Genomic DNA, 17,650 nt, shown 5'->3' on the forward strand with positions numbered 1-17,650 from the left:
AATTAGTTCTAAGTTCTAGGCGACTGATGACCTCAGAAGTTAAGTCGCATAGTGCTCAGAGCCATTTGAACCACTACGCGCTGTTCACAACCAACTGCCCAACACTACAATAGCAAATATTCCAACAATGCCAACCAGCCACAGACTGCACACAGCACAGTCAGTGATTTTCATACAGAGCGCTACGTGGCGTTACCAACATAAAAACCTAAACAGTCTACTTACAACCAACAAAAAGAAACATCTATTAATGTTAATACCCTCTATGAATTGCGATTATTGTGCAGTCAACTACGACATTCGGCATTTTTTTTTACTGGAATGTGAAAAATATGAATAAAAAGACGAGAAAATATTACATTAAGAACTAAAAATTTCTGATTAATTTTCACTCGGATTGATTCTAAGTTATTTTAACTATCAAGCCTATAAATGTATGTAGAAATTCATTAGACCTTGCAAAATGAATCTTTAATAACACTTCGTTTGTACTTATCACGTGACTGTTTGGTTTTTTTATTTGTTACTTTATGAAAAGCGTAACTCTGAATGTCACAACGTTCAGTGCTCTTATATGGGCTCTCAGCACTATTAGACTTAACTTCTGAGGTCATCAGTCCCCTAGAACTTAGAACTACTTAAAGCTAACTAACCTAAGGACATCACACACAGCCATGCCCGAGGCAGGATTCGAACCTGCGACCGTAGCGGTAGCGCGGTTCCAGATTGTAGCGCCTAGAACAGCTCTGCCACTCCGGCCGGCTCCGTGCTCTTATATTCATGAAAAAAAATACACGAATATTAATTTTAAAAACTACCCTTATGTTTATGTCTTACGTACGAGGTCTCTTCAAAAAATTCCAGAACGTACGTAATTTCACGCCAATGGCATGTTGGAGGAAAATGCGACTGGCATCCCAGCACACGCCTGTGTTTAATGTGTAACTGTTAGTTATTGTACAGAATAGAACGTTGTGTCTCACAGTTTGCGAATTTTGAGATGGTAGAGTTAAAGGAGCAACGCGTTTGCATTAGATTTTGCGTGAAACCCAAATAAACCTGTACAGACACACACTAAATGATGAAGGAAGGCTACGGTGGTGAGTGTTTTGCCGTCCGACGACGCTCATGTCAAGAACGTCAAAGAAATTGTGACGCCAATCGAACACTAACCCTCCGAGGGATTTTAGTTGGATCATGTCATGAAATCCTGACACAGCATCTAGGAATGCATCGTGTTGCCGGCAAGTTCGTCCCACGGCTCATAGGTCAAGTCCAGAAAGACCTTCGCCTCTCAATCTGTGGAGAGCTTTTGGATCGCGCAAATGAAAACGAGATGTTCCTTAAGAGACTCATAACTGGTGATGAGACGTGAGACAAAGCTTACGATGTTCAGGCCAAGGTTCAGTTTTCACAGTGGGTCGGTAAAGGTTCTCCAAGACCAAAAAAAGCTCGTCAGGTCAGGTCAAATATCAAATTCATGCTGATAGTTTTCTTTGGCTTTGAAGGAATAGTTCATCATGAATTCCTGCAACAGGGACTAACTGTTAGTCTATGGTACTATCGGGACGTGATGCGACGACAGCCAGATAATGTGAGAACGTAACGGCCTGAAACGTGGCGAGACAATTTATGGTTCTCGCGCCACGATAACGCAGCCGCACATTCGTCCCTGCTGGTGCGTGATTATTGCACAAAAAACCAAATCTCTGTGCTGTCTCATCCTCCGTTGTCTCCAGGCCTGGCCCCTGCGGTGTTTTTTATTTATGAAGTTGGAAACCCCGTTGAAAGGACGAAGATTTGCAATGATAGACTAGATAAAAGAAAATTCGCAGACGGTGCTTCGCGCGATCCAGCAAGAGGCGTACGAAGACTGCTTCCGGAAGTGGAAACGGCGTTGCGAGCTTTGTATCCATCGTGGAGGAGAGTATCTCGAAGGAGCCCATGCCCAATAAGTAAAAGGTAAGCGTAGAATCTTTTTATGGATTTTTTGAACGGACCTCGTATAACGTAACTAGAATTTAATTTCACCTCATGCTTTCCAATCTTGTAGCTGGCTATAGATGCCATTGGTCGAAGTTATTTGAAATGAAATAAATATATACTTTTGCTGTAGGACTTGCTCTATAATTATAAATGTTTCAAATGGCTCTGAGCACTATGGGACTTAACATTGAAGTCATCAGTCCCCTAGAATTTAGAACTACTTAAACCTAACCAACCTAATGACATCACATACATCCATGCCCGAGGCAGGATTCGAACCTTCGACCGTAGCGGTCACGCGGTTCCAGACTGAAGCGCGTAGAACCGCTCGGCTACACCGGCCGGCTTCTATAATTATAGTCCCTGTTCTTGACTTCCAGTATTCCAAACTGTTTTTGGGTACAAATGAAGCCGCAGGTATGTAAAGAGAGCACAGGCATCCGAGCGCCACCTAGGGTGATTTGCAGGTTACCTCTTTAGCTCTAAACGTAACCACTTGCTAGTCAGCGCGAGCACTTAGTCACTTAATGCTACGCGGGAAGGTCGCTGCAGGCAGCTACTCAAAATAAAAAGGCGGCCCGGTGTGGGTACTGTCTCTCAGTGAAGAGGCTGCTAGGATGCGTTGCCTCCCCGCAGAGCAGAACTGCGGCTGTCTGCCACCGGCGCCAGCGGGATTCAAACAAGAAACAAGCGCAAAGCGACATGTGTGTCGAGACCGGTCCTTCCGGAATGCTAATTACCGATCCTCGTGCAGCCAGATAGACGACTGGAATTTGCCGAAGACGACAGGCTGTCCTCGTCAGGTTCTGCGAGTTTCTAAGCTTTCACTTTTTCCCCTTCAGTCTTTGCTTTTTTCGTCTTTTCTGCTTCCGTTCTTTTCTGTCCTTTTGCATGGTGCGGGGACTGGTTACACAGATTGGTTGCGAGTGTAATAGATACCACACTGCGGCTGACCTAATGGAGCAACTGACCTTTATTTTCTGCGCTAATGGTGGCGTGGATACCCAAATAGTTTCCTCTCCAAGTCGATTTTTGTTACTGAGGGTCCTTGTAGTAACCATCACTATTTTTAATACGAGTGTGTCTAACTTTTGCTCAGTAATTGATCGCTGAAAGCCGGCCGTGGTGGCCGAGCGGTTCTAGGCGCTTCAGTCCGGTACCGCACGACTGCTACGGTCGCAGGTTCGAATCCTGCTTCGGGCATGGATGCATGTCATGTCCTTAGGTAGTTCTAAGTTCTAGGGGACTGATGACCTCAGATGTTAAGTCCCATAGTGCTCAGAGCCATTTGAACCATTTGATCGCTGACGATCCAAACCTAATGCTGTAACCACTGCATCACTGATGGGAGTCCGTCGCCTAGCGTTTCGTCTTTATACCGATGCGAGACTGTTTCGCATGCAGTATTCACTTTTGTGGCCCGATTCTTTTTACGAGCAGGTCGCAAAAGTCGATTGCTCCCATAATGGTACACCTTAAATTGCAACAGAAATATTGTGCGCTGAGCTACTGACTCAAGGACGAGTCTTTAATGTGTCATTGTGACTCTCTAGAAGATTAATTAAAGAAGGCAAATTACCAATGCACCGAACATTCGTTTTTAGTACACTCACCAGCACGAAAAACGCAACACTTATATTTCTTACAAAAACTGAAATTTATTTTAAATTTATGACGCTTTTATGAGACTAATGATGGAATATTGTGGTACGGTCCCATTGTTATTAATTATTTTTATACGTTCAAATGATACGCACAGAAGGAGTATTTAGAATTTGAGTACCGCGAAAGCACGATGTTGCGCTACTGCGAGAGAAAGTAAGTACCAGCGTGCAAATATTTTCATCTGAGAAGAATAGCTGAATTATTGGTAATCTAACCTTCTGCGAATACACCGTTGCAGATAAAAAGCTATTATTTATTAAGTGAAATATCTACATCTGTATCATCATTTTATTATTGTTATTATGCACTAAATTTTTTTACACTTTTCCGGACAGTACAATCTTTCGCAAGGGACACCGTGCACCCAAATGCGGAGACCTGAAACGATTCACTTTTCACTGAACTTTACGGGTGCTTTCACGCGAAATGGGCATAGCATTGTCTTCTGTTCACTGTAGCTGTCGTGTATTTTTCCAAGGTACTCGTCGCTATACAGAGTGAAACGGCAGTCTTCGGATGGGACACCCCAAGCTGCCTGCCGCCAGTTTAAACAAGCGTTTAGGCTTCACTCTCAAGCTCAGTTTCGGTACACACTGTCAGGTCAGCAGCTTACAGTTTCTGTCAGCTGCAACCTGTATATCATTAGTCCAAAGAATATTAAAGGTTTTCTGGGCGCGTCTGCCGATGGAGCAAACAGTGACTACGATTAACGTAGAGATTTTCGTTGTCGACACATTCTACTGTAGTTCTTTCTGTACTAAGTGAGAACAAGTTATAAGTTATCTTTCGTGATCTGTAAAAGTTTTCGGTCTTAAATTGAAGAATATTGACATTCGCGTCATCCAGTGTTACTGATGAAGTGTTCTGCTACATTACTCCGAATAATTTTCGCCTCACTCGATATGCAGATTGTACTAGAGCCAGATTCTGTATCTTTGAAACCATCGAACTACGATATATCGTCAAATTTGGCTTCCTGTCTAGCGTGAACGAAATTGTGAAACAAAACGCAATGTGTTATGATGTCTTCCGCAAACCCAGCTGAGACTTCGAAAGTTCTGGGAAAAATCCGCCACTTATTGGATAATTCCAAACGTATAAGGGGTAGTCAAATGACAACGAGGAAGATGGGTTCAAATGGCTCTGAGCACTATGAGACTTAACATCTGAGGTCATCAGTATCCTAGAACTTAGAACTACTTAAACCTAACTAACCTAAGGACATCACACACATCCATGCCCGAGGCAGGATTCGAACCTGTGACCGTAGCGGTTGGGAAAAGTAAGTAAACTGATTATTATTTCAAAAGTAATCACCATACATTTATACCACTGTAAGAGAAGATGGTCAAAGCCTCCATGGAAATAATTTGCGGTTCTCTACGGAATAGTGATTGTACCCTGGATGCACCTCTTCGTCGTAAGCAAATCGACGACCACGAATGTCTTTCTTCAGTGCTCCAAAAATATGGAAATCGGATGGGGAGAATTCAGAAGTGTATGAAGAATGTGTAAGGGCTTCCCAGCGGAACTTATGTAGTGTAATTGACACAACAGGCACGCCAGCTCCGGGAAAGTCATGATGACCTTTTTCTTTGGGTGCAAGGGATCGCTGTACGTTAACCTTCTAGAACACGCGCCACAGTTAGCGTACAGCGGTACATGGACATTTTCAAAAATTGAAGCGCACCATAAAGTCCAAAAGCCCAGGAATGTTGACGGACAGCATCATTCTGTTGCAGAATGATGCCCGCCCACATTTTGCAAGGTCGTTTCGCCTACGCTGTAGAAATTTCGCTGGGAAGCCTTTACACATCCTTCATACAGTCCCGATCTCTCCCCATGCGATTTCAATATTTCTGTAGCCCTGAAGAAAGACATTTGTGGCCGTCGATTTGCTTACGACGAAAATGTGCACCCCTTATGGAACCGCAAACATATTTCTGTTTTGACCATCTTACCTCACAGTGTGATGAATGTATTAACAGTTGTGACTTTTAGGGTATTTCCATTTCTGTGGCTAAATGCTATTCCTGTCGCAGCAAAGTCATATTAAATGATAATTAGTTGAAACCCTCAGCTGCCGACAGGTGTTATTTATATACCTCGATGGGGACAGCTAAAATGCGTGCCCCGAGCGGAACTCGAACCGGGGATCTCCTGCTTACATGGCAGACGCTCTCATCCATCTGTGCATTCGCACAGAAGAAAGCCAATGGCCGGGTTTATTCTAGAGAAGCTGCACGGTCATCAATGGTATTCTTTCGAGAACAGTTACTACCTTCATATATAGTTAAAGGCTACCCGGCCATTGCCCTTCGCCTGTGCGAATGCTCACAGGTTGCCCGAACTCTTACGAGAATCGTCACCTTAGTTGGCGCGAGTAGTGAGTGGATGGGCAAATATCTATTAGGAACATTACCTATGTAGATTGTGGATAGTTGGGAATGTGGGTCTCACGGGAAGCGTGCAAAGGATAAGTCCCTGCAGTTGCGCTGTTCATCTGTGTTCTCGGTGGCTCAGATGGACAGAGTGTCTGCCATGTAAGCAGGAGATCCCGGGTTCGGGTCCCGGTCAAGGCACACATTTTCAGCTGTCCCCGTCGAGGTATATCAACAACACCTGTCGGCAGCTGAGGGTTTCAACTAATTATCATTTATTCTAGAGAAGCTGCACGGTCATCAGTGGTATCTGTTCATTCGAGAACAGTTACTATCTTCGTATAAAGTCACATTATCTTAAGTCTGGTAGCGAAAAGGCGTCTCGCCATTTGTACAAGTATCTCTCGTCACGGGTCTCTCCCTTTCACACCGCATTTGTGTATAAAGAACCTGCGGCACTGCTGAGGAAGCTGCAAACAGAATCAGCCACAGTCGATCCAGTTCTGGGATGTGTAAAAGCGCTGGCCGGTCTACTGGACAGTCGTCAGTTCGATGCACTGAGCCATTCCGAGTGTGGCCCATCTGCTTGTCTCTCAGATCTACGCTTTAAGTACGGTTCAGTCAGTGAGCATCAATGCCATTTGTTATGAGTAGGAAAATTTACGTCTCAGACCTGTTTTCTGTAAAATTAGTGTGACGGATTGCGCCTGTTGACTTGAAGTAAACATACCGGTTGCAATATTCTCTCTCAGGCGGCGAATGAAGCGACGTCATAGACTGGCAGGCACGATTGGCCTTTTGGCCAATCAGCGTTATGTAATTTCGCATTTACGTCACGCGCCTGTCCGAGTCTGCGGCGTTTTGCGCTTGCAGTGGCAAAGGTCGCTCAGCGGCGAAGACTGGTCTCGACGCAGCTGAATGGTTATGACTGCCAACAAGCGGATACCAGTTAGCAAACAGCTGCCAGTACTGACGGCTTCAGTTGAAGGATAACAAGAACAGAGTAAAATAGAAAGCAGTGTTAGTGGCAAAAGGGGAGGGGAGAAGGGAGGGCAAAATTTCTACAAGTTCACTTGCTGAGTTTTTGATACGGAGGGAGGTGGTTTAAGCAGTTAATTTGACTCTTTTATATACCACATGTCACGTAAATAAAAAATCAAGAGCAGCGATAACTGCTAAGACGCAGAACTGGTTTCCAGCATCGAGAGAGGTGCGCAGAGATGAGACAGTAGACGCATGCACCGAGGCTCAAATCCTCGACCGATCATCCAGATTTAGATTTTCCATGGTTTTCCTAAATCAAGTGAGACGAATCCGCGAGCTGTCACCGAAAATATCAGAATATTGGTCAAAGAATCAGATGTCCCTCAGTCCGGAACCGCGGTGCTGCTACGGCCGCAGGTTCGAATCCTGCTTCGGGCATGGATGTGTGTGATGTCCTTAGGTTAGTTAGGTTTAAGTAGTTCTAAGTCTCGGGGACAGATGACCCCAGATGTTAAGTCTCACAGTGCTCAGAGCCATTTGAACCATCAGATGTCCCTTCTCTAACAGCTGTTATCTCAATGGGATCGTATAGTTGTTTCCTACGTTCGTTTTCGAGAAGGTTAGACTTCAGGTTCCACTTGATCACTATAATTTACATCCCTCGTCTCCTTAAACCACTCTAAGATTGTTCCTACAACAAGCCTTTGCAACTCCTGCACCGACCTCTCTCTTTATTCTTTCTTGCACTTGCTGTCCACAGGAGTTTTAAACCTCAAAAGTAGAAAGCAAAGACCTTATAAAAAAGAAAAGTAGGAAGTAGCAAATGAAGTAGAAAACTGAACGTAAAAATCCGGTATTAATTTGAAATGTGTGATATTTGATTGGACGGTGATTGAAACTGTATGTTCGACATTCAGTTTGGATTCACGTGCTCTAAACTAAGTTGTAAAGACATAGTGTCATCTCTGTCTCACCTATAGGAATTTTGATCATACAGTTGAGGACCTAATTAAAGACGAACACCTTTTCATATATTCTTGTAGTCACTGACGGTAAGAACGACTTCGTAGGCAGACAGCTGCTATTTTTTCTCCATTTAGCAGCTTAGTATAAATGTACGTTTATTGCAACAGCATAGTGATACCGAGGCAAACTAACAGAGCACGGCCGATTATCGAGTCAACTCCTTAAATGAATTAGCAGTTTAGTTAGCATTCTGAATTGATAACCAGAAGAGAAAAAGTCTCTTAACGTCTAAGACAATTGGAAAAATGCATATTGATTCCTACGCAGATGTTTTTTGGCCCGGGCAACATGTCATCAACGCGAGCATCAAATCTTTTTCTTTTCCATAATGTTTATTCCGTCTAGTAATGGGTTCGCTTCTTCAGAATTCTGCAAATTTTATTTTACTTCTAGCTGACGAACCAGGTATTCCCCGGTTATTTATTTTGCCAATTTTCTGTTAGAAACGTATGGTCCCTGTGCTCTGGGAGTACCTGTTTCGCGATCTGAAACCCGATGTTGTAAACGTTCCTGTGGCAAACCCTCTTTTTAACTCTGTAGACGGCTGTTGCTTTCACCTACAGCCATTTGCGCTTCGTAGTTGAAAGCTGTCAAAAGCGCTGCCAGGTGTCATGGATTTCCTTAAGGTGACTCGAATGTAGGATTATCGTAACAGAAAAGAATACGTGCATTAAAACTTCTTGTACGATGCGTCATTTTTGACGCATCTCAGAGTTTAAGACGTCATGTCTGCTTAATTGTGATAATATGTGCTTCTTGCCCCCACAGCGATTGTTACGGGACAGTAAGGGATATGTGTACCAAGGTTCCTCGAAATCGATCCATTGGTTGAGGAGGAAATGCGGAAAACACACACACACACACACACACACACACACACACACGCGCGCGCGCGCGCGCGCGTGAGCACACAAACACACTTCCGTTTTTACAATACGTACGGATTTAACTTTGTGGCCGAATCCTCTTTCTGACGCCTCAGTCGTCAAGGTAACCTAAGGGAGCGACGACGAGTACTCCATTTGTTAGTTTCTCGTGTAAACTTCGTTCTATGTGCTATCGTATTTTAAAAAATGGTTCAAATGGCTCTGAGCACTATGGGACTTAACTTCTGAGGTCATCAGTACCCTAGAACGTAGAACTACTTAAACCTATCTAACCTATGGACATAACACACATCCATGCCCGAGGCAGGATTCGAACCTGCGACCGTAGTGGTCACGCAGTTCCAGATTGTAGCGCCTAGAACCGCTCGGCCACTCCGGCCGGCCTATCGTATTTTAACTCTTCATGTACTATATTCCGTGACACGGAACCAGCCCAGCATTTGCATGGGAAACCGCCTAAAAACCACACCCAGGCTGGTCGGTGTACCAGTCCACGATCGTTAATCCGCCGCGCGGATTAATGCAAGGCTGGCTCGCTCCCCGGTCTCCCAAGCCGGCGCGCTCCGCGTTACGCTACACGAGAAGGCCACACGCGAACATAAATATGTTTCATAATTATACTGTCATTTTCATGAAATACTAACACGAATTAAATAAAGAAGAATCGAGAAACCGGTGGAAACGACCCCGGAAAAGATAACTTTGGGTTCCGGAGAAATGTAGGAACACGCGAGGCAATACTGAGCCTACGACTTACTTTGGAAGAAAGTTCAAGAAAAGGCAAACCAATGTTTATAGCATTTCTACTTTTAGAGAAATTTTTTAATGATGTTGTCTGGAATATACTGCCTGTAATTCTGAAGGTAGCAGGGGTAAAATACTGGGAACAAAAGGCTATTTACAACTTGTACAGAAACCAGACAGCAGTTATAAGAATTGAGGAGCATGAAAGGGAAGCCCTGGCTGAGAAGGGAATAAGCCAGGGTTGTAGCGTATCCTCGATGTTATTCAATATGTAAGTAGAGCAAGCAGTGAAAGAAAGCAAAGAAAAATTTGGAGTTGGAATCGAAGTTCAGGGAGAAGAAATAAAAACGTTGAGGTTTGCCGATTAAGTTATAGTTGACAAAGACAGCAAAGGTCCTAGAAGAGCAGTTGAATGGAATCGGTAGTGTCCTGAAAGGAGGATATAAGATGAAAATCAATAAAAGCAAAACAGTGATAATGGAATGTAGACTAATTAAACCAGGCTATGATGAAGGAATTAGATTAGGAAATGAGAAATTTAAAGTAGTAGATGAGTTTTGTTATTTGGGTAGCAAAATAAATGATGATGGCCGAAGACGAGAGAATACAAAATGTGGACTAGCAATCGCGAGAAAAGAGTTTCTGTACAAAAGAAATTTGTTAATATCGAATATAGATTTAAGTGTTAGGAAGTCTTTTGTGAAGGTATTTGCATGGAATGTAGCCATGCACTGAAGTGAAACGTGGACGATAAATAGTTTAGACAAGAAGAGATAGAAGCTTTCGAAATGTGGTGCTACAGAACAATGCTGAAAATTAAATCGGTGATATATGTAACTAATAAGGAGATACTAGAAAGAAAATGGGGCGAAAAGAAGTTTTTGCACGACTAAAAGAAGGAATCGGTTGGTAGGATAACAAGGGATCACACATTTAGCACTGGTGGGAAGTGTGGGGCGTAAAAACCGTAGAGTGAGAACAAGAAATAAATACAGTAAGAAGTTTTAAAAGGATATAGGTGGCAGTAGTTATTCGGAGATGAGTAGATTTGCACAGAATAGAGTACCACGGAGAGCAGTATCAAACCAATCTTCAGACTGAAGACCACGACGACAAAAATTCTACTGCAGTCAGATGGGTGTGTAGTGAAGCGCGTCCGAAGGGCATCTCTTCTTGAAGACTGGAACGAGTTGCGGGCGTTTTACCAATTGTGTGGGATGCATCGTTCTTCCAGTGAGTTACGACACACCGTTGTTTGAAGATGGGCGATATCTTCCGCATATCTGTATTACAGTCAAAAGGATACTTCATGAGATCTACGAGCTTCTGCTGTATCGAGTGGCCGGCCAGAGTGGCCGAGCGGTTCTAGGCGCTTCAGTCTGGAACCATGCGACCGCTACGGTCGCAAGTTCTAATCCTGCCTCGGGCATGGATGTGTGTGATGTCCTTAAGTTAGTTAAGTTTAAGTAGTTCTAAGTTCAAGGGGACTGATGACCTCAGATGTTAAGTCCCATAGTGCTCAGAGCCATTTGAACCGTTTCTATCGAGTGTTTTGCACTCAGATTTTAAAGCTATCAATGCTGCATTCGAGTGACTGACGAAAGTGGGAATTATTTTGTGATCTTCGAATTTCAGAAGGCAGTATTTATTAATATAACCGTAATGTTATCACCATTCAGTTTGGTTTCATTACGAACAACGAGCGTCAAGCTAGAAGATTTAAATCCGTTAACTGATTTTACGCGAGTCAAATCTTTTTGTTTTGTTTGTGTTAACTCAGCAGACATAGTAATTATAATTGAGCATGCTTCTGATATTGCCACTGAACTGTTTCGCATCCATCACTGTCTTTCACTGCACAAACTATCGTGTGGCTTACTATATTTCTCAATTTGTGTTGCCAGACGTCCACACTCTGCTCCCCAGAGCTCAACGTTTGTAACTGGCTGTTCAGGTAATTTCTGATCACTTTCTTAGGATAAAAATAACCAGATTTGCCTTACCAACTTTCTAGAGATCAATAACGCTATAATAGCCTTGTGATCACTGTTTACACTGAATCGTTAACATTAAGCCTTTATTTTTTACCGTTTGAACTAAATACAAGAGACCCACTATTTGCAGCGTGTTATGCTGAACCAAAAGAGGTTTCTATAAACCCTAAAAATGCCTCATGACTGCAACACATCTACTCTACTGTTCACACTGCTGTTTCCCCTGTGTGGCGCATATCTCATCCTTTAAGGGGGACACTATAGCTGTACTCTTAATAGCGTAAGTCGATAAATGATGTTAGTGCCATAAAAGCTCGAAAAGACAAAATTAACTAAAACGATGCCTATTTTCTGTGCATTAGAAAGTGATAGTGTATGGAAGAACACTCACTTGTACTATTTTTCCTGCAACATTTGGGTGTATTTTTTCCTCTTCTGTGACTTGTTAAACGTAAATATTAGTAGTGGATTCTCGAAAAAAGTAAATTAGTGTATTTTTGATTGAACGGATAGATCTGTTCACAACCTTAACGCCAATTGCTGATGTAACAGGAAGAGTGCACTGCCTAACACTGATTACATGCGATCCAGTCACATTAATATGATTACCGCCTATATTCGACGTTAACGTGTAATAACCACTCACAGCCGGCAGGTGTTAGCCTAGCGGTAGGGGGGATGTAAAGCGTGCCTGGGGAACGGGGGAAACAGTGCAATCCTTGTCATAGCGAGCGATTTATCCGAGACATGAGCATTGGCTTTAGGGCCCAGGGTGGAAGCATTTCCGAAATGGCCAAGTCTGTTAACTGTTCGCGTGCTGCGCTTGTTAAAGTATACCGTGCATGGCAAAATGGCGCTATCCAAAATCGGCGTTGAGGCAACTGTGATGCACCACGGGCCATGGATGAGAGGGGTGAACGGAGGCTGCGGAGTTGTGTACGGAGGAACAGACGTGCAACTGTTGAACAACTGGCCGCCCAGGTGAACCGAGGGGGCTACCAGCAGCGTCTCCTCAGCGAAGGCTGCTGCCTCTGGGCCTCCGCAGCAGGCGCTTAGTCGTGGGTCCGTGCTGACTGCCGCTCATCGATAACGAAGGCTGGAATTTGCACGCCATTACCGCAATTGTACGTCCACTGAGTGGCGACAAATATGGCCTTTTCAGGCGAATCACGTTTTATTCTCCATCGGAGAGATGGAAAATGCCCTGCAACAATCGTCGCAAGGGTTCAGGACGGAGGAAAGAGCGTTGTGATTTTTTCGTGGCATTCTCTGGGTTATCCCGTCATTCTGGAAGGCACAGTCGATCGGTACAACTATTATTTGTCCTTAGGGACCACGTCCATTCCTATATGCAGTGTGGTTTTCTCGGCACCATGGCATTTACCAGCACGACAATGCAACGTGTCAGACTGCTCTTAATGTACGTGCGTGGTTTGAAGAGCTCCAGGATGAGTCTACCGTGCTCCCCTGGCCTCCAAAGTCCTTGGATTTAAACCCAGTCGAGTATTTGTAGACCATCTCGATCAGGCTGTTTGCCCCACGGGTCCTCTACCGGGAAACCTAGCGCAGGTGGAGACGGCAGTGGAGTCAGCGTGCCTCCACATACCCGTCGGTTCCTTCTTGAAACTCACTGACTCTTTTCCCTCACTCCTCGCAGCGGCCTGCGCTGCAAAAGGTGATTATTCAGGCTTTTGACGGCTGATCACGTTAATGTGACTGGACAGTGCATAATGACAGTGTAATTTATATTACGACATGACAACAGTGACAAATTCATCCTTTTCGGTTGGTAGGACATGTTCTGAGGCATCAAGGGATCACCAGTTTGGTATTGGAGGGCAGCGCGGAGGGTAAAAATCGTAGAAGGAGACCAAGAGATGAATACACTAAACGCATACAGAAGGATGTAGGTTGCAGTATGTACTGGGAGATTAAGAAGCTTGCACAGGATAGAGTAGCATGGAGAGCTGCATCAAATCAGTCTCAGGACTGAAGACCACAACAACAACAACTATCTGAAGTTAATGATTTTATATTCATCTAAGATGATTCTGTAAATTCTCTTAGGAACCTGTTGGACAGTCGGCCGAAACTGGTTGTTTAAATAAAGATTTTATCGCAGTTCGAGACGGTAATCGGGATATTTATCAAATATCTACGCGTTGTGGGGCACCACCTCGTGAAAATGTACTTAAAATTTACACAATAGCGTTTCGTGAGAGATATGTTGTCTTTCTTCCAAAGATTCTCATTTCAGTTTGCTGAACACATCCTGTTACGCCCCTAGCAGCGTGTCTCGAAGAGCGTACGACGTCTACAGATGTGCTCGCCTGATAAGGACTCCAAACAGTGGAAAAATACTTTAGAATTGGTCACACCAGCTTCTTGTGTGCAATTTCCTTTACATATACGCCGCGCTTCTCCAGAGCCCTTCCGAAAAAAAACAGTCGACTTTCCTACTAGCGATTGAACAGGTTCGTCCCAGTGTACGTCGCTTTTTAGTATTACCACTAACAACTTACACGATGTTTATCGCTAAACCTGTAACCGGATACTATCGGTAAGTGTTCGTGCGGGTGAAGATATCTGCCGATATCCGTAGCAATAACTACTTTTTAGTTAAAAGTCAAAGGACAACGTCAATATTACATTTTTTGCCTGTTTTCCATTACATGCCATCGATAATGATTATTACTATTCTTTTTATTCGTATTACTTATCCGGGACGAAGTGCCACTGAACTTACTTTAAAGTACAGTGTCCTGGAGAGGGTTGACGTTCTGCTGACGCCTATAAGGACTAGAAAAGCAGGCGACGTGCTTTCCAGCCTAGTTTCTCGCACAGTTACGCGTCCGTCCAGTTTCCGTCGTACCAGTCTGAGGCCCGAGTCCACCCAGCTTCGGTCTGGAGTAACAGGGTGTCTTATGGATCTATCGGAAGCCACTACAAAACGACGCTGGTACTCTGTCCAGTGGACTCTTTGCTTTGTGGTGTGACTACTGTTTATGTAGCACGCACAAAATAAATAATTTTAAATACAAAATCAGTGGGTCTATTAGCTTGCCTCTTAAATTTGTTCACTAGTATGCAGTGCAACGCTCATTACTCAAATGTCTAACAGAGAAACATTATATAACATTGTGGTAAATAAACGTAATCTGCTAGCACAGCCGAGAGTATTAAGGCACCGTTTCTGTGACGGGGAGATTTCGGCTTGCCTGGATGAGATTTTTAGGCGGTTGCTCACATTCCGCTAGGTGAATGGCGGGTTGGTACCCATGTCCTGCCTCAGTTAGAAGAATCGAAAATATTTAGAGAAACTTCAGCACACTTTCACATAAATAAGACTACACTAAGTTAGTGTGGTACGCGCATTCCGTCCCGAAGGGTGACGTCGTGGAGAGAGGAGGGGCATCCTGCCACACCTCAAATTCGCAAATCCGTTCTTAACCGTGCCGATCCTGCGCCGACGTGAAACAAGGGCAGAAGAGAAGAGAAATGAAAAGAAAATGAAGAAACTGGCGAATTAACGTACATTTGATAAACGAAATCTATCACTAACCTTTAACAGTATGTGACGGCAATTTGTAGCACGATTCCTTTTGACTTGACAATTTCACAAGCTGCGACATCGTCGCGGAAAGAGAGTGACCCGTATTAAAGGAAACTTACGACTTGACAATATTACGGAAATACTCCGGTGAAAATTTCATGATATCAGTTTCATTACTTGCGAAGTTCAGCGGAATATATTAATAATATGGAAGGCTAAGTTGTATTAAAATATAGTCAAAGTTGGCATCTACGTTTACCGAACAGGTTAAAATGATTTAAGATTTTTAATATCCATAGATGAGAATAAAAGACTTGGGGGCAAGGGATTTGAGGTTGCGGTGCGGATCTAATGTCCCTTAAACACACAGAGCTCTAATGGCTTATTTCTCTTCTTTACGGACGAAGTTTACTGAATGGAAGCAATATTCTGACAGCACGTGGCGCGATGCGTATTCACAGAGCGGTGGGCAGGGGGAGAGCGGCGGCGCGGCCCGGTTTGCGGTACTCACGGAGAGCGCGAGGCAGAGAGCGGCTGCTGCGGCGGCGCGCATCGTTCGTCTGTTCTGTTATGTGCTGTGGTGCGGCTGACACTGCTCGCCGCGCCGGCCCCCGGACGCTTATATGCGGCTCCGCGCCGCGCCACGTCACGCAGCACCCTCCCCACCACAGCACGGCGCCGGGTCACAGCTCGTCACCCCGGCGACGCAGCTGCCGATACCGTATCTGCATAGCTACCGTCTCATAATTCCCACAAGCTGCTCTCTCCCTCTTCCGCACATGTGTAAACAATTGCCAGAACGATACATTACCGAGAAAACCGCTTGACCCCGTTCCACACCAACATTTATTAATGCAAAAACTATGATACAGAGTGAGTAAAATAAGGCCTGCGACTCAAGCCCGTGACCGGGCTATTGGCTTGAATGCAAGTAGAATGCAGCCATTCTTCGCCGCGGCACGAGGAAGCTGAGGGAGGCCGGCCCGCAATCCCGTGCACCTTTAATCCACGGGAAGGAGTCACAGAACTTGTTTGATAGCAACGATGAATAGACCTTGGCCATCCTGTAGGAACACGAACGAGGAAAAATTCCCGCTCTGGTGCACATTGTTTACCAGTCAGGTTATTTTCCCATTACGTTGATCAGATAGCTCCAACACACACACAACTGATTAACTTCTCATGGTTGGGATTCACAGTCATCTATTTCTTAAAAGACATCATATCGCCATTGACTGTATGAAATATTTATTGTTACGGTTGCAGTTTCGCCCTTAGGGCCATTTTCAAGTAACACTGCAAAAGTTACCTAAACACAAAAATACAAAAATGAAGCAAGGGTGTATGTACATAATTCAACAAACATTTCATTAACATAGTAGCGTAATTACAAAAATTGGTGAGAAATGTACATAACTTACATTCTGTCAGAATATAAGACTATCTGACATGAGTACATGTCGTTGTCAAAATGCAGCCTTTTGAATGCGAGAGTCCCACAAGATCCGATGAGCACGACACTTATTACATCGTAAAATGTTGTTAAATATGTTGTAAGACGTCGTGGTTTCCTGACCTTCATTGCTTACATATTCTGCCCTCACAATCATATTCCGCACATCAAGACGCTGCATTCGAATCCAAACTCGATAAGATAAAGTCAATGTTGTATGAATTCATGTAAACGATATGCAAATAGCAAATAAATGGCAAGTGCGCACCGAGATTGAAATACTCGAGACTGGCGTACACACACACATTCAAGACACGACGGTCACAAAAGCTTTTAGTTTGAGAGAGGCAAACCGCATGCCAGGTGGCCAGTCCCTTCAGAGGATGAGTCAACCTATCTACGTCGGCTGGCGACTGCCCGTAGAGCAGACAGCATTTGCCCGAGTGAAAGGGAGAACGACCACATGTTCAGCTTAAAAGCAAATTCTGCTACGTTGTGTGGGAGTGCCCATCCCACGAAATTCTTTACAAACATAGCACACAGTTTCAGGTGTTTTCACAGGGAGACAGCAAACGCCAAATGCTGATGCTACAGATATCCGGATTGGTCGCCTTAAACGAAACGTAATTCTCCCGTTTTAGAAGAGCAATGCTGATTGGCAGACGATATTACTCATGCCTTGAGCTGAAGGAATAGTGGAAGAGACCAAAAGATATACCCCTTCACATCTGGCATGGAGAGGGGCCGTTACGTTGTCGCTCTTGGAGCGAGAACATGTAATGAGAGCGTGTGCATTCATACATGTACTCAAAGAGCGAGGAACAAGTCTCTCCTCAGTACTTCACTGGGAGAGCACCTCTGTCGAGAGCGAATCGGAGTGCGACTCTATATTGAGTCCTTGCGATTAAGCATTGTTCACTGTGTTGGCCACCACACTTATTGTGCAGTGTGAACGGACAGAGTTACAGTTAAACGCC

General features: G+C 44.2%; 1 protein-coding gene across 1 annotated transcript in view; it reads right to left on the reverse strand.

The window, feature by feature from the left end:
- Positions 1 to 15,831, reverse strand: part of LOC126184367 (uncharacterized) — a 108,538-nt gene extending 92,707 nt beyond the window's left edge. The window contains exon 1 of the mRNA XM_049926753.1: positions 15,732 to 15,831. Coding sequence (XP_049782710.1) covers positions 15,732 to 15,773 — 42 coding nt within the window. The 5' untranslated portion in view covers positions 15,774 to 15,831. The remainder of the gene's footprint in view (positions 1 to 15,731) is intronic.
- Between the last annotated feature and the right edge of the window lie 1,819 nt (positions 15,832 to 17,650).

This window comes from Schistocerca cancellata, chromosome 1 (assembly GCF_023864275.1).
Source record: "Schistocerca cancellata isolate TAMUIC-IGC-003103 chromosome 1, iqSchCanc2.1, whole genome shotgun sequence".
NCBI lineage: Eukaryota > Metazoa > Arthropoda > Insecta > Orthoptera > Acrididae > Schistocerca > Schistocerca cancellata.